The sequence below is a fragment of the Vipera ursinii genome, assembly GCF_947247035.1.
Source record: "Vipera ursinii genome assembly, chromosome: 2".
NCBI lineage: Eukaryota > Metazoa > Chordata > Lepidosauria > Squamata > Viperidae > Vipera > Vipera ursinii.
In genome coordinates, this window is record NC_139513.1 from 137,046,379 (window position 1) to 137,071,050 (window position 24,672).

General features: G+C 41.7%; 1 protein-coding gene across 2 annotated transcripts in view; it reads right to left on the bottom strand.

The window, feature by feature from the left end:
• Positions 1-18,418, bottom strand: part of RNF41 (ring finger protein 41) — a 32,460-nt gene extending 14,042 nt beyond the window's left edge. Inside the window, exons 1-4 of one of the 2 annotated variants that reach the window (XM_083351789.1) lie at positions 18,345-18,418; positions 12,179-12,255; positions 10,858-10,999; positions 5,775-5,887 (exon numbers count right to left, since the gene is read on the bottom strand). In XM_083351789.1, coding sequence (XP_083207915.1) covers positions 5,775-5,864 — 90 coding nt within the window. In that variant the 5' untranslated portion in view covers positions 5,865-5,887; positions 10,858-10,999; positions 12,179-12,255; positions 18,345-18,418. The remainder of the gene's footprint in view (positions 1-5,774; positions 5,888-10,857; positions 11,000-12,178; positions 12,256-18,344) is intronic. The other variant, XM_083351788.1, reaches the window with a different exon arrangement.
• Positions 18,419-24,672: the final 6,254 nt, after the last annotated feature.

Below are 24,672 nucleotides of genomic sequence, written 5' to 3' on the forward strand. Positions count from 1 at the left end.
GAGTGCCGCATAACAGAGTGAGCGCCTGTTACTTGTCCCAGCTTCAGCCAACCTAGCAGTTCGAAAGCACATAAAAATGCAAGTAGAAAAATAGGGACCACTACGGTGGGAAGGTAACAGCGCTCCATGCGCCTTTGGCGTCTAGTCATGATGACCACAGAGACGTCCTCGGACAAGCGCTGGCTCTTCGGCTTTGAAATGGAGATGAGCACTGGCCCCTAGAGTCGGAAACGATTAGCACGCATGTGCGGGGGAACCTTTACCTTTATGAGTTTAACATATTTACCCATGGAAGAGACTGTCTACCTGAGGGCTTTGTGCCTGAGCACAATTTTGGCTCCTACCTCTTTGCAGCCAACTTCTATTGGAGATAGATCTGCCCATGTCTGCAGATGTCACCAGAGCATTTAAGGATGTTCAGTGCAAAAATGCAAATAGATCTGTTCTGCAGGGAAGGGTGCTTGGTGCAGCTTTGCAAAAGTCATTTTGTTTTAGCTTGCCTTCCACTTAAGAGACCTCCAAAATAAGTAATTTTAGACAGATACGCTATGTAGATAATTGCTATTTAGCCTCACTCTAAAACCGGGATGGGTGACCTGAAGCTCATTGGCTATATATAGCCTCCAGATCATTGTTATGGAGCTACAGTCTTTTGCTCCCACTTTCAAAATTTGGCTATAACTTCTACAAAATTTAGCAATGTAATTCTCCAGGTGTAAAAAAAAAGCAAGCAAAATAAGCCGAATGCTTTTATTTTATGACACAACACAAACAAGAGACCAACGTTTTCAGCCCTAGCTCTTCCAAAAGCCACGTAAGAGCATATTTCTTGGCCAATTCTTTCTCATGCAGAAGTTATGTAAGGAGAACAAGTGGGGTAAAGAATAGTCCCTGCCAGTTCCTGTGCAAAAATAAATCCACCTTCCAGGAATTTTAGCTCTCCTAAAACATGGAGTGATAAATATCAATGATGTCTCTTATTCAAGCACAGGTAGTCCTCAACTCACAACAGTTTGCTTAGTGACCACTCAAAATTACTACGGCATTGAAAAAAGTTACTTATGACCATTTTTTCACACTTACGACCATTGCAGCATCCCCATGGTCATGTGATCAAAATTCAGACACTTGGCAACTGACTCACATTTATGACGGTTGCAGTGTCCCGAGGTCACGTGATTCCCTTCCGCAACCTTCTATGACAAGCAATGGGGGAGCCAGATTCACTTAACAATTGTGTTACTAACTTAGCACCTGTAGTGATTCATCTAACTGTGGCAAGGAAGGTCATAAAATGGGGCAAAATTCACTTAACAACTATTTCACTTAGCAACATAAATTTGGGGCTCAATTGTGGTCGTAATTCCAGGACTACCTGTACAGTATCTATAAGATCACTGTATTTTGGCTGAATTAATGTTAAGGTTGAATACTGGAGCCACACAATGGTCATATTCACACGGTGCAGTAATCCACAAAGCTTGGTTAGCGTAAGTATGCCCACAAACACTTTTTCTAGGGCACCGCAGCTATCAAATCAGCTGCTTGCTTTTAAATTATTGTGCTAATAAGATAGATGCAGCTATAACCAGAAGTACTGTACATCCTGTTTTTAGACAAGTTGCTTAATTATAAACAAACAATATATGAGTGTTTCTATAGCTGTACTATGTGAAAGAGTGAGGGAGGAGGAGTTGGCAAGTTTATTCACATTCACTAAGCCTTACAAATGATTGTATATGTGGTCATAGTTCTGCCAACAAATGCCATTTTTAAACTTGCAAAGCAAGCAAGCTATTCCAAACCATTTGACTAAATCCATATTTTCAAAGAAATCTTGCCCCCATCCCCCCCTAAAAGAAGAAATAAATCACTACAGGGAGTGCAGAATTATTAGGCAAATGAGTATTTTGACTACATCATCCTCTTTATGCATGTTGTCTTACTCCAAGCTGTATAGGCTCGAAAGCCTACTACCAATTAAGCATATTAGGTGATGTGCATCTCTGTAATGAGAAGGGGTGTGGTCTAATGACATCAACACCCTGTATCAGGTGTGCATAATTATTAGGCAACTTCCTTTCCTTTGGCAAAATGGGTCAAAAGAAGGACTTGACAGGCTCAGAAAAGTCAAAAATAGTGAGATATCTTGCAGAGGGATGCAGCACTCTTAAAATTGCAAAGCTTCTGAAGCGTGATCATCGAACAATCAAGCGTTTCATTCAAAATAGTCAACAGGGTCGCAAGAAGCGTGTGGAGAAACCAAGGCGCAAAATAACTGCCCATGAACTGAGAAAAGTCAAGCGTGCAGCTGCCAAGATGCCACTTGCCACCAGTTTGGCCATATTTCAGAGCTGCAACATCACTGGAGTGCCCAAAAGCACAAGGTGTGCAATACTCAGAGACATGGCCAAGGTAAGAAAGGCTGAAAGACGACCACCACTGAACAAGACACACAAGCTGAAACGTCAAGACTGGGCCAAGAAATATCTCAAGACTGATTTTTCTAAGGTTTTATGGACTGATGAAATGAGAGTGAGTCTTGATGGGCCAGATGGATGGGCCCGTGGCTGGATTGGTAAAGGGCAGAGAGCTCCAGTCCGACTCAGACGCCAGCAAGGTGGAGGTGGAGTACTGGTTTGGGCTGGTATCATCAAAGATGAGCTTGTGGGGCCTTTTCGGGTTGAGGATGGAGTCAAGCTCAACTCCCAGTCCTACTGCCAGTTTCTGGAAGACACCTTCTTCAAGCAGTGGTACAGGAAGAAGTCTGCATCCTTCAAGAAAAACATGATTTTCATGCAGGACAATGCTCCATCACACGTGTCCAAGTACTCCACAGCGTGGCTGGCAAGAAAGGGTATAAAAGCAGGAAATCTAATGACATGGCCTCCTTGTTCACCTGATCTGAACCCCATTGAGAACCTGTGGTCCATCATCAAATGTGAGATTTACAAGGAGGGAAAACAGTACACCTCTCTGAACAGTGTCTGGGAGGCTGTGGTTGCTGCTGCACGCAATGTTGATGGTGAACAGATCAAAACACTGACAGAATCCATGGATGGCAGGCTTTTGAGTGTCCTTGCAAAGAAAGGTGGCTATATTGGTCACTGATTTGTTTTTGTTATGTTTTTGAATGTCAGAAATGTATATTTGTGAATGTTGAGATGTTATATTGGTTTCACTGGTAAAAATAAATAATTGAAATGGGTATATATTTGTTTTTTGTTAAGTTGCCTAATAATTATGCACAGTAATAGTCACCTGCACACACAGATATCCCCCTAAAATAGCTATAACTAAAAACAAACTAAAAACTACTTCCAAAAAATATTCAGCTTTGATATTAATGAGTTTTTTGGGTTCATTGAGAACATGGTTGTTGTTCAATAATAAAATTAATCCTCAAAAATACAACTTGCCTAATAATTCTGCACTCCCTGTACATTATTGATAAAAAAACAGTACTATGCTATACAGCAGGAGTACACAATCCCCAGTCCGTGGACCAGTACCGGGCCGTGGCATGCCAGCAACTGGTCTGCACAAACGAGCAAAGCCCCATCTGCGAGATGCAGGCAGCACACAAAACCACGCACCCTCCGGTCCGTGGAAAAATCTCTCTCCACAGAACCGGTCCCTGGTGCCAAAAGGTTGGGGATCTCTACTATATAGTAAAAAAAAATGTAAAGGTTTTTCCTTTCCAGCGATGTCTGACTCTAGGGCACGGTGCTCATCTCCGTTTCTTGGCCGAGGGAGCCAGCATTATCCAAAGGTCATGTGGACAACGTGGCTATATGCCAAAGGCACATGGAACACTATTACCTTCCCCACTGAAGTGGCACCTATTAATCTACTTGCTTTTGCATGCTTTCAACTGCTAGATGGGCAGGAACAGGCCAAGGAACAGGGGTTCACCCCATTGCACGGTCCTCAAATCTCAAACCTGAGTGGTCACCTTTTCAGCTGACAAACTCAGCATCTTTAACTGCAGTACTTAAGGTTAAATCATTTATCGTGATTGCATGTTGCAAATACATCTCTTCTAGAAATAACCTGGGAGACTTCCCTCATTCTTTCTGAAGGGATGTGCAGAGTGGAAAAACTACAGTCAAATTACAAAGTCATTCTATACAAAATGGCTTGCTCTTTAATCCTATCAACTACTATCAACCATTTCATAGAAATTAAGTGTTGCAAAATCACATGCTTTTAGATTCCATGGGAGAGATTTAGAAATTGCTTTGAATAACTATTTTATTTCTGAACTTCTAAATATAATACAATGCACTTGACAGGAAGGAAAGTTGCCTCTTGCAGAGACCAAAAACAAATGTACATACACAAAGACAGTTTTATTCAAATTTGCCCAAAAGGAAAGCGATACTAAATTTAAGACATGTATCTTAAGCATAACACATACACCCTATTGTTTGCATCTGTTATTCTCTTCTCAGCAAACTAAATATAACTTTCTCATTGTAAAGGCAAATTAATGAGAAAAACAGTTAAGGCAAGCTTTCCGAAACAGCAAATACTGTACTGCTTTTCTGTATGGATAGTCATACCTCAACTTAGAATATGTATTTTTATGAAGGCAGTGGTAAACAGAAACACCTATAAGATTAACTGTTACTTTGCAACATTGTGATAAATTCTTAACATCTTCTTAACTCAGAAAGTTTTGTTGGCTTTTTTTGTATGTGTATGCTTTTGAATCACTATTGACTCTTTCTATAGGTTGAAAATTGTTATTACAGCATTGTATGACTAAACCACAGGTCGGCAACCTGCGGCTCCCAGCCGCCCGGTGCGCGCGCACCTCTTCCAACGGGCAGTGGTGCGCGCGCACCTCTCCAAATGGAGAGTGGCACCGCCCGTTTGGAGAGGTGCGCGCGCACCTCCCCGAATGGGCGGAGGTGCGCGCGCACCTCCCCAAACCTTTGGAGAGGTGCGCGCGTACCTCCGCGCGAATGGGCAGCGGTGCCACTCTTTGAGGAAGTGCGTGCATGGACACACGCACGCGGCTCCCACTTTTTTTAATTTCTGATGGAACCGGTTCCCAGTGGCTCTTTTCCTTTTTTAGGTTGCCGACCCCTGGACTAAACTAAAGCTTATACAGAGGATTACTTAATTATGACTTATTTTTGTATATTATCCACAGCTTTAATTTCTTATATACTTTACATATACACTTATGAACTTATATCAAAACTTTTCAAGAGTAGATAAGTATTTTCTCTCTCCCTTATATTAACTTAGTTTTATGTTTTGCTTTGGAAAACTACTGCTGATAAACTAAATAAGCTTAGCAATAATTAGCATATTGTGCTGTAATTTAAAATAATAATAATAATAATAATTTCTGAACAAAAAGTTTAAACCTGGACATTTAGCTGAAGCAGTTGAACCGAAATAGAAGATAATAATTTAAGAGTGTTTAAATTAACATTTAACTACATTTATTATTACATTCATATTCTACCTTTCATCCAGAAGCTGAAGCAGCATACAAGTGCACCCACCTCCTATTCCCGCTAAAACCAACAGCTTGTGGGAATAGATTGGGCAGAGAGAGTAACTAGCTCAAAGTTCCACAGTGTGTTTCAATGGCTAAGAGGGGACTACAACATGGGTCTCCCCATTACTGGCGCAACACCTTAATCACCAGACTGTGCTATGTTCCTCTATATGAATAAGAAAGACTTAATACATAATTGCTGCATAAAACCTGTATGCAAAATACATATTAATTTAGTTAAGTCTTTACCACCTACCTGCACTGGCTCCTCCAAAACCCCACTACAGATGGGGCAAATAAGATCTTCATCAACATCCCCTTGAAAACGTGCTACATCATACCCCATTTCTCATCACCGATGCCAAAACACTAGGGGGGGAAAAGCAGGAGGAAGAAAAATTATGTATTTGAATTTTCATGATAAGAAGCTCTAATCGTGTATTTCAATATGTTATCTGGGTGGAAGCAGTTAGAAATCCTTTGTCTAACCAGGTTGCCTGCCTACTAACCTGACATGGCTGCGTGCTAAGCCACAGATTCAAAAGAGAAGGAAGAGGATGTGGCACAACAGCGAAAGAACAACTTGACTCAGCCCCATTTCTCTAGGATAAATTTTCCACTAGGCCAGGGGTCGGCAACCTTGGCTCTTTTATGACTCGCGGACTTCAACTCCCAGAATTCCTGAGCCAGCATAGCTGGCTCAGGAATTCTGGGAGTTGAAGTCCGCGAGTCATAAAAGAGCCAAGGTTGCCGACCCCTGCACTAGGCTATTACTACCAGATTAGATACTTCACACTATGTTATCATTCACTTCTTCGCTTGCATTTTTATATATACAATAGTCCTTAAATTACATTTGTTTAGTGACCGTTCAAAGTTACAATCGCGCTGGAAGGAAAAAAAACCTGACTTATGAGCATTTTCCACTTATGACCACTGTAGCATCGTTATGGCCACATGATCAAAATTCAGACACTTGGCAACCGGCATGTATTTATGGATGGCCTGAGGTCATGCAATCACCTTTTGTAACCTTCTGACGAACAAAGTCAATGGGGAAGCCAGATTCACTTAGCAGCCATGTTACTAGCCTAACAACTGCAGTGATTCACTTAACAACTGTGGCAAGGAAGGTCATAAAGTGGGGCAAAGCTCACTTAACAACTGTCTTGCTTAGCAATGGAAATTTTGGGTTCAATTGTGATCGTAAGTTGAGGACTACCCTATTATTCCACATTCTTCTATTTCTGCAGGAACCAGAATGCATAGGTATCCAGTCCCTAGCTTTAGAGCAAATGACAGTGTAAATACTGAAGGGGGAGGCGTTCTGGAAATCTGAAACTAAACGTTTAATGGTGGATCAAGGTATTTCTTGCCATCACCTTGCTGAAAAAAAGAATTAAATCAAGCCACTTCTAATGTCAGAGTGAAATATACATCTTTGCTCAGGGGACACTACTCCACGCAGTATAAATCTTTCTCCTGAATGCTATTCAGAAGGGTTCTCGAGAGTACACTAAAAGCAGACTTTGCTTAATCTCTTACGACTAACTTGGTGCAACGATCTGCAGACATTTTTTATTAGTAGTTGGGACATTTTTGAATAGCTTGGGGATGATTCATTTAATCCTTTTTTTCCTGACATCTCAGCAGGATTTATCTTTCTCTGCTCAGTCACCTCTTCCCTTCATTTATGCTGTCCTCCTCACCTTTCTCTTTCCTTCTTTTCCCAGTGTTCTCCATTCTGCCTTTTTCCCTTCTTTTTTCTAAGTCTGCTAGGAGAACCTGCATTTATTTGCATGCGCATGATTAGTGTATGTAGGAAAATTGTTAGTATCTGCAGACACAGGATCAATTCAGTTTATGAAAGGGGTACTTTTCATTTCAGCAACACTGACAGACAATCCTGCAGAAATGAGAGCCATGAGATCACAAAGTAGCAAAACTCAATAGCGGAACAATATAGATAGGTAGATAGATAGGTAGATAGATAGATAGATAGATAGATAGATAGATAGATAGATAGATAGATAGATAGATAGAGATAGATACATAGATAGATATAGAGATAGATAGATAGATAGATAGATAGATAGATAGATAGATAGATAGAGATAGAGATAGATAGATAGATAGATAGAGAGAGAGAGAGATAGATAGATAGATAGATAGATAGATAGATAGACAGACAGACAGACAGACAGACAGACAGATAGATAGATATTGATTTATAGAAAACTATTTTTAATCTGCTATTATTCTGGCCCTGTCCTTTTGAGAAATGTGGCTTCTGGTAAATACATATATACACGTTTGTGGGGGAAGAGCAATTTCCAGGATTCCTTTCAGGTGACACAGGCAACCCCACATATTGTCAAGTCTGGGAAGATAGATATTGCATAATAATTTTTCCTTTTCCAGTCTTCTTTTTTGTTTGTGTGAACGTCATCTTAAATCCTTCCTACCTTCCTCTTGGATCAAAATGTTGCTCATCAATATTTGGGACACTTTTCACACATTACCTTATACAACAAAAAGTTAAATGTTGTAAAAAAAATCAGCCCGGATGGTCAGTTTGAATGGGCAATAGAGAAAAAGACATGTACAATCAGCAAGACCACTGAGCTCTAGAATATACAAATCACAGTCAGTCTATTCTGCCTAGAACAATCTCTTTGAACAGAGGACAGCAGCCATTCAAATTATTCACTACTCGCAGGTTTTGCAAAGAACATCTAGATCAGACATGTCAAACACAAGGCCCGGGGGCCGGATCTGGCCCATGAAGTGGTTTCATGCGGCCCGTGAAGCCATCCTGGAAACAGTGAGGGAACGGCCCCCACTGCCTTGGCCCTGGCCCAGAGACCCTCCTTCTGCCAGAGACCCTCAGATCTGTCCTACTCCTGCCCAGGCCCCCATAGGCCCCCTTGATGAGAACGATGTAGAGCTGGCCACGCCCACCCAGTAGGCCATATGCACTCTAGCCACGCCCACCCAGTAGGCCACGCCCAGCCAGGCCACACCCACCCGGCCCCTTGAGGGCAACCACAATGCTGATGCGGCCCTCAATGAAATTGAGTTTGACACCCCTGGTATAGAACATTTAAAATATATGATTAAAAGATCCCTGCACTGTATTGAAAGGAGTAGCCTGCAGTTTTAATCCATTTCCATCTTGTTGCTGAGCTGGTTAAAAAGCTTTACCCAGCTGTACTAGCTTTTTGTTAACATCAGCCAATTACAACCACATGATGTAATTTGATATCTGAAAACAGATATCAGATAGTGGATTTGTGTTACTCATAAAACTAGTGAAATAGCTTAAAATTTCGTGGTGTGGGTGGGGGAAGAACATGTTTTTTTTCCCTATTTTGAGGCCAAGAAACTGATTTTATGTGAAAGAGTAATTCTGTAAAATTCAATTTTTTAATTTGGTATATGAAGATTGTTGCAGCTGGTCACAAATTAGAATTGGAAAGTCAGCTTGGATATTGAGATCTAGAATTGCTTTGCCAATTTGTCTTATTAAAATATCTCTTAGGAATGCATTTCAGTATAAAACCCATCAATATCTTGAAATATAAAGTATTTGAAATCCACCAGCTGTAATTCTCTAATTTGTTTATTTAAATTTATTGGCCACCCAACTCCAGTGGACAGTCTCTAAATTAACATGTCACGTTTTCTTGCTGATCCTCTTTGTGGTTATTTAAATTACTTTGCATTTGCAATATTTGTGGCATATTGTCTATTTTGGTTTTCCTCTAGAGCAGGGGTGTCAAACTCAATTTCATTGAGGGCCACATCAGCATTGCAGTTGCCCTCAAGGGGCCGGGTGGGTATGGCCAGGGTGGGCGTGGCCTACTGGGTGGGCGTGGCCTACTGGGTGGGCGTGGCTAGAGTGCGTATGACCTATGCATCAAGGGTGCCTATGGGGGCCTGGGCAGGAGTGGGACAGATCTGAGGGTCTCTGGCAAAAGGAGGGTCTCTGGGCCGGGCCAAGGCAGTGGGGGCCGTTCCCTCACTGTTTCCAGGATGGCTTCGCGGGCCACATGAAACCACTTCGCGGGCCGGATCCGGCCCCCGGGCCTTGTGTTTGACATGTCTGTTCTATACTTCACAAAGCAACATTAATTCCAATTGCTTATTCTGCCTTTAGATTCATAATGCAATATTATAATTGCAGGTAGAGTATGTTATTACTACTTCACGTTACTATTTGCAAGTTACAAATATGATTAATCAAATAAAATAATCACTATATAAATAAAATTACTTTGAAAATTAATGTCCATATTTTAATCTATATATATATATTCAGCCTGGCGTAGTCCACCAAAACTGCCCTTCAAAAGTACCCTGGACAATATAGCAATTTCTAATTCACTCTAGCATCTGGCAACTAAATTTAGCAATCATGATTAATCAAAATTAGCATTTCTATTTCTCATTGTGTGGTTGTCAGATCTAAGAGCTGAACAGCAGAAAAAATATATAATAATTGATCAACACATTGAAATAAATCACATTTACACATCATTTAGAAGAAATAAAAAGCTAAGAAGGAAAACCGTAAGATATCCTCTACAGCAGACATATCAAACTCACGACGTTACATGATGTCACGCAACGTATCAGAGCTTTTTCTCCATTGCCGGCAATAGGGTGGGCGCAGGTTTGGGATGATGCTTCCGGCCCGTGGGCCGGCAGTTTGACACCCCTGCTCTACAGCAACCAATACCCAGATAAACAGGGAATAACACCAGACAATCAATCAAGCTGAAGACAATACCCTAATCGAGGAACTATCAAGGAGAAAACCACACCCACACCGGCAGGGCAAGCTGCTATTTATAAATAGGGAGCAAATCCCACACTCATCAGTACTGATAATGTTACCTAATTGGGTAATGAAACATCTGCAAGCAAACAACCAAGCTCAGAGAACATCACAGTTCAACCTTAAGCTACATACCGTACAATTTCTCTTCTATTGCGAGTTCAGTTCCTAGCAGCTTCATAATAATATCTACGTAATTTTCTTGCCAAAAAAAAGACAATAGTTTGTCGTTTGCTTTCTTCTGGAATTTTTTAAATTCAATATTAGGCTAGCTAGAGAGATAATATTCTTTGGCAATTTATGTAACTAGATCCAAGCTTGAATAACATCTGAGCCCAAATAGGAGTAGCTAAGCGTGGATATCTGCGGAGACTTAGCACCCACTTTTCCAGGATACAAAAAGGAATCTGTTCAGTTAAACACTGGACTTCAACAGAAAATGAGATATACCTATAAAAGCAAACAGTGCATTGACTTCTGAAAGAAACAATTATTTTACCTTCTGTAGCAGAATTTCTTCCTGAATAGCAACAAGACAATGCTGATGTTGCGTTGCTCTTCTGAATTGAACTTTCACCATGGCCCATTTTTCTCTTGCTTCTTATTCAGATTAAGTCATCATTTATCTTAGCAGCCAGAATCTGTGGTGATAAGAGGATAAATAATTTCAGTCTTAACAAAAAGTTAAAAATACAAATTTATACCAGTATGGCATGACGTCTGAATGCCCTATTTTTAGCAACAGCAGAGCAGTACAGTACACAAAATTATGTACATTCTTTTCATAATTTGCTCTATACACAGAACGCAAGAATTAATATTCAGCTCATTTCCACACCCTCAGGCAAAGCATATTATTTGCAACATATTATGTCTGACATTTGAAATTTCACAACAGCGTATGTTTTCAGCCTTCCCTGACACTTAATTCTCCCAATTCTAAGTAGTTTACAGTGAGAAGATGCTTCGTGTTTAGATTTGCTCAAAACATAGCATAAAAATAATACTTGGTGCTTTTTTAGTGGCAATAAAGCCTTGGTGGAGCAGTGGGCTAATGCCTCCTTAAGTAACACCAGCTGCCTGCAATTAGTGCAGGTTCGCATCCCACCAGGCTCAAGGTTGACTCAGCCTTCCATCCTCCCGAGGTAGGTAAAATGAGGACCCAGATTGTTGGGGGCAATAAGCTGACTTTGTAATAATGCCGCTTGGGGTGTGTGTGAAAGCCCTAATAAGCAGGCATATACATAGAATGAAGGCTACTGCTAAACTTGTAAGCCGCCCTGAGTCTTCGGAGAAGGGCGGGATATAAATGGAATTAAAATAATAATAAATAAATAAAATAGCAAATAGCAAAAAGATTAAAGATGATCAAAACAGTGTTCAATATTCACTACATGAGTTTTCAACTCACAGTGTTCTGCTTCAAATACTAATATTGCCTCATTTCATATCAACAGATATTTTACCCATTTGATTTAAATAGTCATCTACCATTTTTACCAAAAATTGAAATCACACATAAGAGCTTTCATTTTTTTAGGTGAAACCCACAATGCCATTCTTGGGTCCAGTTACACAGAAGGTTCAGACTAAGTACAGACGCTGGCATAAGAAAATCCCTTACAATTTTCCCCTAGAAATCTAGTGTCCCACTGTCCTGGGAACACCTAAGATCAGATGCATCATACAACATATAAAGGAGCCTACAGATTCTACTATGAGCAAATGTGCAAATACAAATGTACACAATACTGTACAAAGGAGCGACAAAGAAACAAGAAAGGGCTTTAAGAGATGAGAGTTAAACAACTGTTCTTCACCTGTTTTCACATTGTTAAGACGCTGCAAGCAGAGACTTGCATCACCACAGTCACAGGCAGGAATTAGATCAGTCAGCCTATCATTTTGAAGACAGTACCAAAAAATAGTTTAATTTTTTAGAACAGAGATGTTCGGCATAGATATCAGGCTACTTCTTACTTCCAGATTTTTATCAAAGTTGTGTCACAATCCCTGTTTATTATATGTGATCATAATAGTTCTGATCAAGCCAAGAGAATGATATGCAACCAGAACATTATTAAATGAAATAGGATCTTGTTTCTTTGGTTTGGAAAATAGCCTGGGTCTAAAACACATCCCCTTGCTTGTAAACTGCACAATTGAACAAAAGGAGAAACCACCTGCTTTAAATAAACAAGATTTGTTCTCTGTTAACATATGCTCCTAAACTGAAGTATGAAATTTTAAAGCAAATGTTCTCCAGGTTATCTGCTACACTTTACCAGAGTGGTTACCCATCTTAAGCAAGGATCTGTTGTTACTGTACAAGATTCTTCCTCAGATGTTGTTTCATCAAAAAGGCTCTTAAATACTTTTTTTTTGCCACTGCACTGTTTCAGTTCACCAGTCGTGTCCAAGCATTATTTCTTCAGCTGCTCCTTAAGCTAATTTTCCAAACCACCCCCACTGCACACTGTTATTCAATAGAAATTTAACCTCCAGAACCTTAGAATGGAAGGGAAACAGAAACACCTCCCAAGAATATGCAATCCCCATAACATAATTTATTTGGATTCTTCCAAGCTGGCTATTGAATTGATCCCACGAAAGATAGGCTTCAATTTCTCTCTTGATTTTCAGCCTTTAATTAAACCTGCTCTTCTTCCCTTGACTATAATTCCCTCAATATCATCAAAGTTCATTACAAAACCATCTTAACAATTGAACATCCCTAATACTTTTTCTCTTATAAATTTGTTACTATACTTCTCTCAAGCCTACACAATCCAACGAACAAATCAGTATAATACTGGGTTGTTGTTGTTGTTTTTAAAAAAATTAGTGCTCATTCAAATCCGGATCTTGAATGGACACATATTTATGAAAAAGTTTTTAAACTTTCAAACTTTAAAAGTTTTTTGTTGGTAGTTCATCTTGGCTCTAATTTCCTAGGTCATCTGGATCTCGAAAGCAGTATCAATTTAAGGATGATCCTCTCTGAAAGCGTTTGGACATAGATGGAAGCTTGTTTCTCATTTTTTCCCAATCAATTCCATTTTTCCAAACCTAATCAGTTTCCTTCCTAAAAACCTGCAACCATGTACCATCAGTAAGAAAACACCACGATTAACTTAACACAAATCTGATTATTATTAAGCTGGGACTGGCTTCAATGTGTTGGATTGTTTGCAAAAACATTTCAATCATCAAGTCTATCTTTTCCCCCCAAGCACTGCTAATCTCTCTCATTAGTAATGATTTTATTCTATGTAGGTTGCTTCATTCTTTTACTAAATACTCTAATCTCTTTGGAGGTCACTCGGTTAGAAAATAAAAAGCAGCATTTAAACTGAAAACTACAGAATTGTACAGTTTTTTATATATATATATATATACATATATACATATATATATACATATATATATACATATATATATACATATACATATATATATATATATATATATATATATATATATATATATATATATATATATATACACATCATTATTACATCACACTATTCCCTTTCTGGATGAGCAACACTATTCAGAGAGAAATAATAAGAAAATCTGACATAACAAAAAAAAATATAATTAAAACTAATTACACCAGCATCATTCACTATATTTCTTGGTATCTTTCTATTCTCAAATCACTCATTTCTACAAGTTTCATATGCTATCTCATATTAATTCCTTTTGTTTTTTTAAAAGTACTCTCTTTTGGGGGGATCTTATAAAGTCCATGCAACATCTGATCCACATACCTCTTGCTTAGGATAGTCACACTGCACTCTCCAAATTTTGCTCATTATCAGTTTCAAACACCTTCCCAGGATTCACTTGCTAAAGTAATTCTCTTGCAGTTTTTGTGGCTCTTCTTCTTATCCAGGTTCGCCTGGTGCGCCAGTTGCGACCCTACCTGGACCGAGATGCCCTGCACACAGTCACTCATGCGCTCGTGACCTCCCGTTTAGACTACTGCAATGCTCTCTACATGGGGCTGCCCTTGAGGACCACTCGGAGGCTTCAGCTGGTGCAGAATGCGGCCGCGCGAGTTGTGATGGGGGTTTCCCGATACTCCCATGTAACACCTCTACTCCGCGAGCTGCATTGCCTTCCGGTTGCCCTCCGGGTGAGATTCAAGGTGCTGGTGATGACCTATAAAGCCCTTAATGGCTTGGGTCTGGGATATTTGAAGGAACACCTGCTGCTGGCATCAAGTTCCCATCGTCCAGTGCGCTCACACAGGGAGGGTCTTCTCAGGGTGACGCTGGTAAAAGATTGCCGGCGGATAACACCCAGGGGGAGGGCCATCTCTGTGGGTGCGCCTGCCCTCTGGAACCAGCTGCCTGTGGAACTTAGGACTGCCCCCGACCTCCGCACATTTCGCCGGGACCTGAAGACCTGGCTCTTTGAGCTCTCCGGCCCAGGCTGAGAATTTTTAACTGGGGTTTTTATTTTTAGGGATAATTTAATCTTTTTAAATTGTTTTTTAACTTTTGTATTTTGTATTGGTTTGGTTTTTAAATACCCTGTAAACCGCCCTGAGTCCTTCGGGAAAGGGCGGTATATAAATCTAATAAAATAAATAAATAAATAAAATAAATCCTTCCCTACCAATAGTCCTCAACTTATGACCAGTTGCTTAGCAATGGTTTGAAGTTATGACTCCCTCAAAAAGGTACTTATGACCCAAATTCAAAGTTCTGATGGCTCCCTCATCCTGCATTTTGGGCTCTTAACAACCAGCCAACATTTACCACTGTTTGTAATGTCCTGTTATGTGACTTTGGTTTACTAATGTTTTTGCAGGAAACCAGCCTTTGCTTTCAATTTCTGGTAGAAAAACTCGCATTGTGGACAATGGGTTCACTTAATGAACACTACAAAAAAAAAGTATCATAAAATCAGGCTAGCACTTAATGAACGGCATGACTTACAACAATAATAACAGCAGCAGCATTTAACAATCAAAAGAAAAAGATATACTTCTCATACATGTAAAAGTTGTACAACTACTGTATTCCATAAACAAAACATATGCACACTTTTCCTAGTTTGTACAATCTAATCCTGCAGCACTACCATTTTTAAATATTCTTACTACTACATTTTTAAATACACTTACTACTCCTCTTTCACCCATTTTTGGACACTAATATTTAAACTTCATTTTATTTTTACTCTGAGATTTCTCTAACTCTGATATTTCCATACAACTATCTAAAATACTCCTTCCAGCATTTCCAATGTCACTTTTTAAAATTCCCATCCAATCTGCTGGAAGTTCATTTACCCTCTTCCAAAGCATTGTTTAATTTCCATCAAACTCACTTTGCATTTCCTCTGCCTCTTTGAATTCTCACTATACCTTTTTCTTTGTATTTACATTCTTTGTAAATATATCTTTCAGTATATACAATTATATTGCACCTTTCCCTCATCCTTATTTTTTGCAACAATCATTCTCTTAGATATATTACATTCATCCCCCCAAGCATTTTTTTTCATACTTCCTAGACTCTAGTAACACCATACACTTCTGTGGCATATTTAATTATTTCTATTTTACCCATTCTCCTTCTCTATGTTGAGTTTCCATTTATTCTGTTGGAAAATGAATCTTCTAATACTTTTTCGTATAGGAGTCATACTTTCATTCCCGTTTCTTTCACGTCCATTTTTTCCGGAGATGCAGTCTTGACTCAAATACTAGATGTCCTACATTTGAGGCTTCTCATCATTGCAGCCTTCACTAATCCTCTCAGTCTTTCATCAAAAACAATAAAAATCAATCATGCTTTTTTATTTCTATTTATTCCTTTGCTATAGGCACATATAAATACACATGCATATTCAAAACAGATTTTCTAAACTTTCTAAACAGCCACCATTTTCATCCATAGATCACTAAATGCCCCATCTGTATTCTTTCATTTCATTTGCATCCATCCCTTTTATTAACACAGAGTAGATTAGGCTGTCAGCCTTAGTCATTCTTCTAACACGCATAACAATTCTTACTACCAAGTTTTGGCATACTTTGGCTAATCAAGCTAAGTATAACCAAAGCCTGTTTCACTTCAAGTATGCTACCATTATTCTATGCAGGCTACAATCTCTAATATAAAGACTACTTTTCCAGCCAACATACTGTAAACTTTTATTAAGCAAAATGCAGATATATTTATTCCTTTTTGAAAAGAGCTCTCTGATATAGGTCCAGATCGCCTTTTTTAATCTTCACATTCTAAAATGCTGCCCAGTAAATTTTACAAGAATCTTCCCATGTAAATTATGCTCCTACTGTTTTTTATGTTAGCTCTTAAGCCCCACACTTTCTTGGAAATAACTCACTGGCTATTCCCAAATCTCATTCAATTGTATCATTAACCCGAAGAACAAAGTTGTTTAGCTTATTAAGGCTCAAATGCAGGTGGCTAGGAGGGCCTTTGGGCAACTTCTTGTTTACACCAGTTGCACCCTTATTGGAATTGTGAGGTCCTGTGCACAGTCACTCTTGCCCTGATAGTCTCTCAGTTGGATTGCTGCAACATGCTCTACATGAGGCTACTCTTGAAGATTATTCAGAAGCTATAGTTGTGCAGAATACAGCAGCGCACACAGTTCTGGTGGCCCCTAGGGTGGCACATGTAAGACTGCTGTTGCACTAGATGCATTCGTACCAGTTTGCTTCTGGGTTCAATTCAAGGTACATTTAATTCAATTCAAGGTACATTTAAGGCCCTATAATGGCACACATCCAGAGTATTCGTGGAACTATCTCGTCCCAATGGAACTAGCTTGCCCTACTAGCTCCAGTGGAAGGGGACCCGCTGCAGACACCATCTGCTAAGAAATTCTGATAAGTGAGGTCAAGAAGAGCCTTTTCCACTGTGATCCAGAGGCACAAACTACTCCCACCCTTTTGGCTCACTGCTGAAGGTGGTGGAGGGGGTAAGAAGATTTCATCCCTTTGCTGTGTGTCTGGTCGGTTCTAGTTTCTTATATAGATTTTTTTTTAATTTTAATTGTTTCTATAGTTTTCTTTTTACTGTTTGTAAGCTGCCCAGAATTGACTTATCAGTGAGTTGGGTGGCATATAAAGGTAACAAATAAAAATGACCAGTTAGACTGTAACAGGAGGCAGGGCAACATTTATTCTGGTATGTCAGGACTTTCTGGTTACGGTTAAAAAAACCACTTCTCATTAAAAAGAAAATACAGTGTGGGACAACTAACGGAGCTGTGATTATAAGTTCTGGAGAGTTTTATTTCATTTACTTATTTTTTTTTTAATTTTAAATGTGCTTCTCTTTTCTACAGCAAAATAGAATTTACTCCCAAGGTTTAGATTCACCCCCGTGCACGAAAGAAGGGGGAGAAGAATGGCAATTTTTAGCTTCCGGAAAAAACAATCGAACACATAACTATTCCTATAGCTGAGCGCTGGTGGACCATCACCAAAGTGCACAGGTTGTGTGGTTTTCTACCCCACGAGTATCCTTACTTTTTCTCCGGGAGCTCGAAAACGAGAGAGGGTGCCTTTCCTCGCCTAGCCCCATAACAACAACCCTAGGAGGTAGGTCGGGCTAAAAAAAAAAAAAAAAAGCGACTGTCGGGGAATTCTGCGGCTGGACGGGAATTCCCGCCATCTCCTCGCTCCTCTGGCTTTCCAGGCAGCCCCTTCTCTCCCCGACCAAGCCTCCGTTGCCCGATCTCGGAACGAAACGCCTCCCCGCCACCGCCGTCCTTCCACCAAAACGGAGGGAACGGCACGGTCCGTGCACGCTGCCCACCCGCCGCCCTTTCCCCAAAGCCAGCGTCTCAGCACCGACCCACCTCCGAGCCACCTCCGCGCAGCCGCCCCCCTTCCCCGTCGCATCCCCCCATCCGAAGCAAACCACCAGCGCTACCGCTCCCCGCTCCCGCAGCAGGCGCCTTTCTCCCCGTTGGCATCCGGCCACCGTCACGGACCTCATTTTGGCTCCCCTCTGGCCACCGGCCCCCGCGCCGCCGTTCTCCCCCTCCATCCCCCTCCTCCCAGACCGCCACCGGAAACACGCCAACCTCGATACGGATGCAGGGAATCCACTCTCCTCGGGCGGCGAAGCAGGAAATGCGGGGGCAGGTCTGAATTTGGGCCGCTCTAGCCGCCGGCCCAAAGGGGCTGATTTTTATGGTTTCTTTTGCTGGCAGACGGGCGGGGTTGGCTGAACTCCTCGCGCTTCAGCCGAACAAAGAGATCAAAGAGGGAACCTAAAGCGAAGCGGGGAGGCTGCCCGCTGTAGATTATATTACTGTTTCGCTTTACGGGGAGACGTCGGGAGTGGGAGGCGATTCCCCAGGCGCTCCAAACACGCGTGCACTCACACAATCGATCAGCACGGTCACGAGTCCTTTTTCCAAAGCGTCACCTTACCTCAAGGGTCTTCAAACTTGGCCCTTTTATGACTTGTGGACTTCAACTCCTAGAATTCCTCAGCCAGCTTTGCTGGCTGAGGAATTCTGGGAGTTGAAGTCCACAAGTCATAAAAGGGCCAAGTTTGAAGACCCCTGCCTTACCTGATCTTCAAGTAATGCTGGTATTTTTTTTTAAAAAAAAGAATCAGGTTAAGGGCCAGGGCAACGCAACCTTCCTGCACAAAGGCAGAAAAACAGACGTGTATATTTGCAAAACTGAATGGAATTTTTGTGTTTACTAGAGTAGCCCTTGAGCTCTGGGTAACGGGGAATTTCAACATTCATTATTACACTGACAAAAGAAAACGGGCATTTCCAGTTCTTCAGTGACTCTTATTTCAAGTTTCCCTATTCCTTAGGTTCCACCAAAATAAGAGATGCAGCCTTTGTCCAGCCTTGTTCACCCTTTTAAACGATGTAAATATATTGTTAAAAAAATCTCATTTTGCTACCTTTATATTCTACCTCTTATGAGTTGATTTACGTATTGCACCAAGGCATAGTTTGTTAAACTATTGATGATGACTGAATAAATCACAGCTGGGTTCTCACAAGCACAGATAAGCAGAAAACCTCGGTTTTCATAGGACTAAAGCAAAACCAAACAAAACTATTTGAATGCAGTCCAAGTGCAGGGAATGATACCATATTTTGGGTTGCAACAATTCAGATGACCATAAGATGGCAGTATAGATACAAAAAAACCATGCTATCATAGCGTAGTCACCTGGACTTTTATATTCCAGTGTATGATAGTTTGCAAAAATATGGATGACCACTAGATGGCAACAAAAGGATGCAGTGTATTCTAACTATACTGATTAGCAGTATATATTTGGAATAATTTATTATATATAATGTTGACTATTGACCTCCGCCCTGGAGGAATGATAGAAGAACACCAGGAATGCATGTTAAGAGTTTATACTCCCAGCACAATCACTTCACACTTAAAGGTCATTTCAACTGCTTAGCTAAAGCAAGCATACATCTATACTGGACAGCAGTGATACAGGAAGATGTTGGAGATAGATGAACACTTCAGGAAAATGACAAAAGATATAATTTTATGCTACGTGGGAGTGTTGTTGTTGTTAGCTGCGAAGTCGTGTCCGACCCATCGTGACCCCATGGACAACATTCCTCCAGGCCTTCCTGTCCTCTACCATCTTCTGGAGTCCATTTAAGCTCACCCCTACTGCTTCAGTGACTCCATCCAGCCACCTCATTCTCTGTCGTCCCCTTCTTCTATTGCCCTCAATCTTTCCAAGCATTAGGCTCTTCTCCAGTGAGTCCTTCCTTCTCATTAGGTAGCCAAAGTATTTGAGTTTTAGCTTCAGGATCTGGCCTTCTAAAGAGCAGTCAGGGTTGATCTCCTCTAGGACTGACTGGTTTGATCGCCTTGCAGTCCAAGGGACTCGCAGGAGTCTTCTCCAGCACCACAGTTCAAAGGCTTCAATTTTTTGGCGCTCAGCCTTTTTTATGGTCCAACTTTCACTGCCATACATTGCAACTGGGAAGACCATAGCCTTGACTATATGCACTTTTGTTGACAGGGTGATATCTCTGCTTTAAGTGTGCTGTCTAGATTTGCCATGGCTTTCCTCCCAAGGAGCAAGCGGGGAATAGGCAATACTAAACCATTTCTGTATTTTACCAAGAAAGCCACATTGATACACAAGACAAAGATTGACAAATAAGGTCAGATAATGAGCTCTATAGAGGAATGGTACCCAACATGCAATTGTGCAATTTATGTTGCTAAGTGAAACAGTTTTTAAGTGAATTTTGCCCCATTTTATGACCTTTCTTGCCGTACTGTAGTTGTCAAGTGAAATCACTGCAATGCTTCAGTTAGTAATGTGGTTGTTAAGTGAATCTGGCTTCCCCATTGACTTGACTTGTTGGAAGGTCCCAAAAGGTGACCACATGATCCCAGGACACTGCAACCATCATAAATATGAACCAGTTGCCAATCATCCAAATTTTGATCACATGACCATGGGCATGCTGCAGTGGTTGTAAGGGTGAGTCATAAGTCACTTTTTTCAGTTACGTTGTTTGGATGGTCACTAAATGAACTGTTGTAAGTTGAGGACTACCTGTACTTATGCTGTTTATGATGCAGCTACGGAAGTTTAAAAAAATCTCTAATGTCTAGTTGCTGATGTCATGCAAGAAAAGAAAATCCAAAGCTGCAAAGGCAGAATTACAGTGACACCAGGATATAAGAAGTATGAACATGGGAAAGCCGAACATGTGAAAGATTAAATCAATCAACTGCATATTAATATCCTGAGCATCAGAAAACTGAAATGGATTGGAATTCTGACATGTGGTCAGAGGTTCATACAGTACTGTGTGCTACACAGGACACACACAGAAAAGAACTAACACTATTGCTTTTAACCACCGATGCAGAAAAAAAGAGATTGAGGAATTTTATGATCAAGTTTAATCAGCAATCAATTTATAAGCAAGATGTGCTTCTTGTGGTTGGAGACTAGAATGCCAAAACTGGGAACAATAAAGAGGAAAACATAGCTGGATTATATGGCTAGGAAACAGAAATGAAGCACAAGATATGACTTACCAATTTCTGGGGATCCAGTTTCAGAAACTCAGTTTTCAAGGACATTATCACGAATCACTTTGAAGTCCTTACCTTCATTGATAGGAAGTAAGAGGAATTGTGAAAAGAAATGAAATAAGGTTCATAAGGAGACTGCCAAAGATTTATTTATTTATTTATTTGATTTGTATACCGCCCTTCTCCCTAAGGACTCAGGGCGGTGAACAGTGACAGAAAACAGAATGCACAAATACAGATATTGAAAACAAATTAAACCCTAATTTTGCCCAAGATCAAGAAACAAAAGAAAGCAAACTAGATCAGGATAGATAGTGAAAAATTGTAACCAAAAAAGATGAGAGAAGAAGCCAAAGCCAAGAAAGAGAAAGATATCAGGAAAAAGCTTACGGTAATAAAAAAATTCAGAGAACTATTAGCAAGGACAAGAAGCAGTAAAGTAAACTTTTGTAAAGACCAATATGGAAAGAGATACAGAAAAACAAAAGACTTTTTTTCCCCAAAAGAACTGTGAATGCCAGAAGGAGATTCCAATCTTCATTTGGAATGATAAATGAATCCACTGGACAGATAGTAGTTGAAGATTAAAAAGATGGGAAAATGTGCTGAAATTTATACAGTAAACATCTCAGCATCCAAGACATCTTAGAAGATATTCCTTTTTAGAAGAGTCTCTAGGACTAGAAGATGAAGTTAAAGTAGTAACTGCTTATTAGTGAGAGGACTACGAGAACTGATGGTATACTGTATTTGCAGAAATATGACAAGGGACAGACAAATCAGTAAAGGATGGAATTGAATGTGTATCACTGATGCTTCCTCGGATGCTTTTTTCTCCTCATCTGAACCTTAAAATATAAACGAGTGATCAAACCTTTAGAACTGGGAACAAAAGTTGCTGAAAATGCTTTTATGTTGTAATTCCTCTGCATAATATATATATTCTATGGAGGAAGGACCTATGTATTGGATGTTCAGTAAAATCTCAGTTTAACAAACCATTTGAGTGGTTTGTTAATGTCTATTAAATCCAAATTCACATCATTTGTATAATCATTGCAGTAAACCTTGATTTAAAGGTCATATCCTCAAACAAAAGATTTGTCCAAAGTCAGTTAATATGAAACTTGCCTAAAGATTAAGAAATGTAAATTGTTGAATATTTATTTTTTTAATTCCATTTATATCCCGCCCTTCTCCGAAGACTCAGGGCGGCTTACAAGCTTAGCAGTAGCCTTCATTCTATGTATATGCCTTCTTATTAGGGCTTTCACCCCCCCCCCCAAGCGGCATTATTACAAAGTCAGCTTAATTGCCCCCAACAATCTGGGTCCTCTGGGTGTTCTGAACCAGCCCTCTTCTCTCAACCCCTATTTCAAAAGAAGAGACTGGAAAGCGTCCAAAGCTAAAAGGCTTCTGCCAAGATTTAATAGTAAACACACAAGAGCTTATCTTAACAAGCAAAAGAGTTGCTTTCAGCAACCAGCCACTCCCCAAACACTCCTTTTATAGAGAGCTCAGGGCGTGGTCTCCCTGTGCCTCCTCCCGAGGAGTCCCATAGCCTTTCGTTGTTTGTCCCTGCTCGACTGCCTCCTGCGTCGGGCGTCCTTGAACAGGGCCAGCTGTGGGTCCTCATCCTCCGCACTCTCGGGCTCACACAGCTGAGCAGAGGTTCCCGGCTGAGGACTCTGCAAAGTCTCCAAATCATCATCAGCCGGTTCGTTTCCCTCCTCCCCCACATCTGAGTCCTCCGATACGTCGGAGCCGGCTGTCGGACCCACAGGCTGGCCCTGAGTCACAACACTATCCCGCACCGCAGGGCCCTTCCCCCGGGTCTGCCGATCCGGATGCGGTCGGGATGGGAACTGTTCGTGAAACGCAGTCACCAACGCAGGGGCATGAACGGCGGTCGCGTCTTCCCATGTGAAGTCCTCCGGCCCGTACCCTTTCCACTCGATCAGGTACTGGAAGCGACCTTTCAGCCAGCGGGAATCCCTGATGCTGGCGACCTCGTACTCGGGGGTGCTGTCGCCATCACGAGGTCCTGATGGGGGAGGTTCCGCTTGGCGAAGTGGACAAGCCGGTTGTTCGGGGACCAACAAGGACCGATGGAAGACGGGGTGCACGCGCAGGGAACGTGGCAGAGTTAAACGATAGGCGACCGGATTGATGACGGCCTCGACGGGGAACGGTCCAAGGTATCGGTGGTCCAGCTTCCTCGCCGGCCGAGTGGATGGTAGGTTCCTGGTGGACAGCCAGACCCGATCCCCCACCGATAGTGGAGGCGTATCCCTTCTCGACCGATCGGCGAACCTCTTGTAGTCGGCCTTGGCCTTCTCCAGCTGCCGTCGCACCAACCGATGGATCGCCTGTAACTCCGCCATGAATTCGTTCGCTGCCGGCTCCGATGAGTCCACGGGAGAAAGGGGGAAAAACCGGGGGTGATAACCCACATTGGCCAAGAACGGTGTCATCTGCGTGGAGGTGTGCTGCGAGTTGTTAAAGGCAAACTCGGCTATGGCCAAATAGTCCACCCAATTGTCCTGCTGCAGGTTAACGTAGCAGCGCAGATACTGCTCCAAGATGCCGATGACCTTCTCGGTACCCCCGTCGGTCTGAGGATGATGCGCGGACGAGAGGCAAACCTTAATATCCAACGCCCGCATCAACTCCTGCCAGAAGCGGGCTGTAAACTGGGCCCCCCTATCGGAGACGACTCTATCGGGAAGGCCGTGCAGCCGGAACACCTGTTGGATGAACATGCGACTAGTGGCGCGAGCTGACGGTAAGCCGCGACAGGGGATGAAGTGCGCCATCTTGGTCAACATGTCCACCACCACAAACACTGTCGTGAAGCCGGAGGATGGGGGTAGATCCGTCAGAAAGTCCATGGACACAGCCCCCCAGGGTCTCTTGGGCGTTGGCAAAGGCTGCAGTAAACCAGGCGGGGCCCCTGTCGCTGACTTGGCCTGCCTGCATGGGACGCAGGAGGTGACATAAGACTGGACATCGTGTCGGACTCGGGGCCACCAGAATGTACGGGAGACCAAGTTCAGAGTCTTGAACAGGCCAAAATGCCCCGCAGCCGGGTTATCATGACATTGGCTGAGGACGAGTCCCCTGAGTGGCCCTCCTGGAACATAGAGCCGGTCACGATAATACAGGAGTCCATCCGTGACCGACCAAGGCGAATCTGGCCCCACCTCTTCCTTCCGCTGAGCCACCCACGCCTCCTGCTGCTGCGCCTCCCGG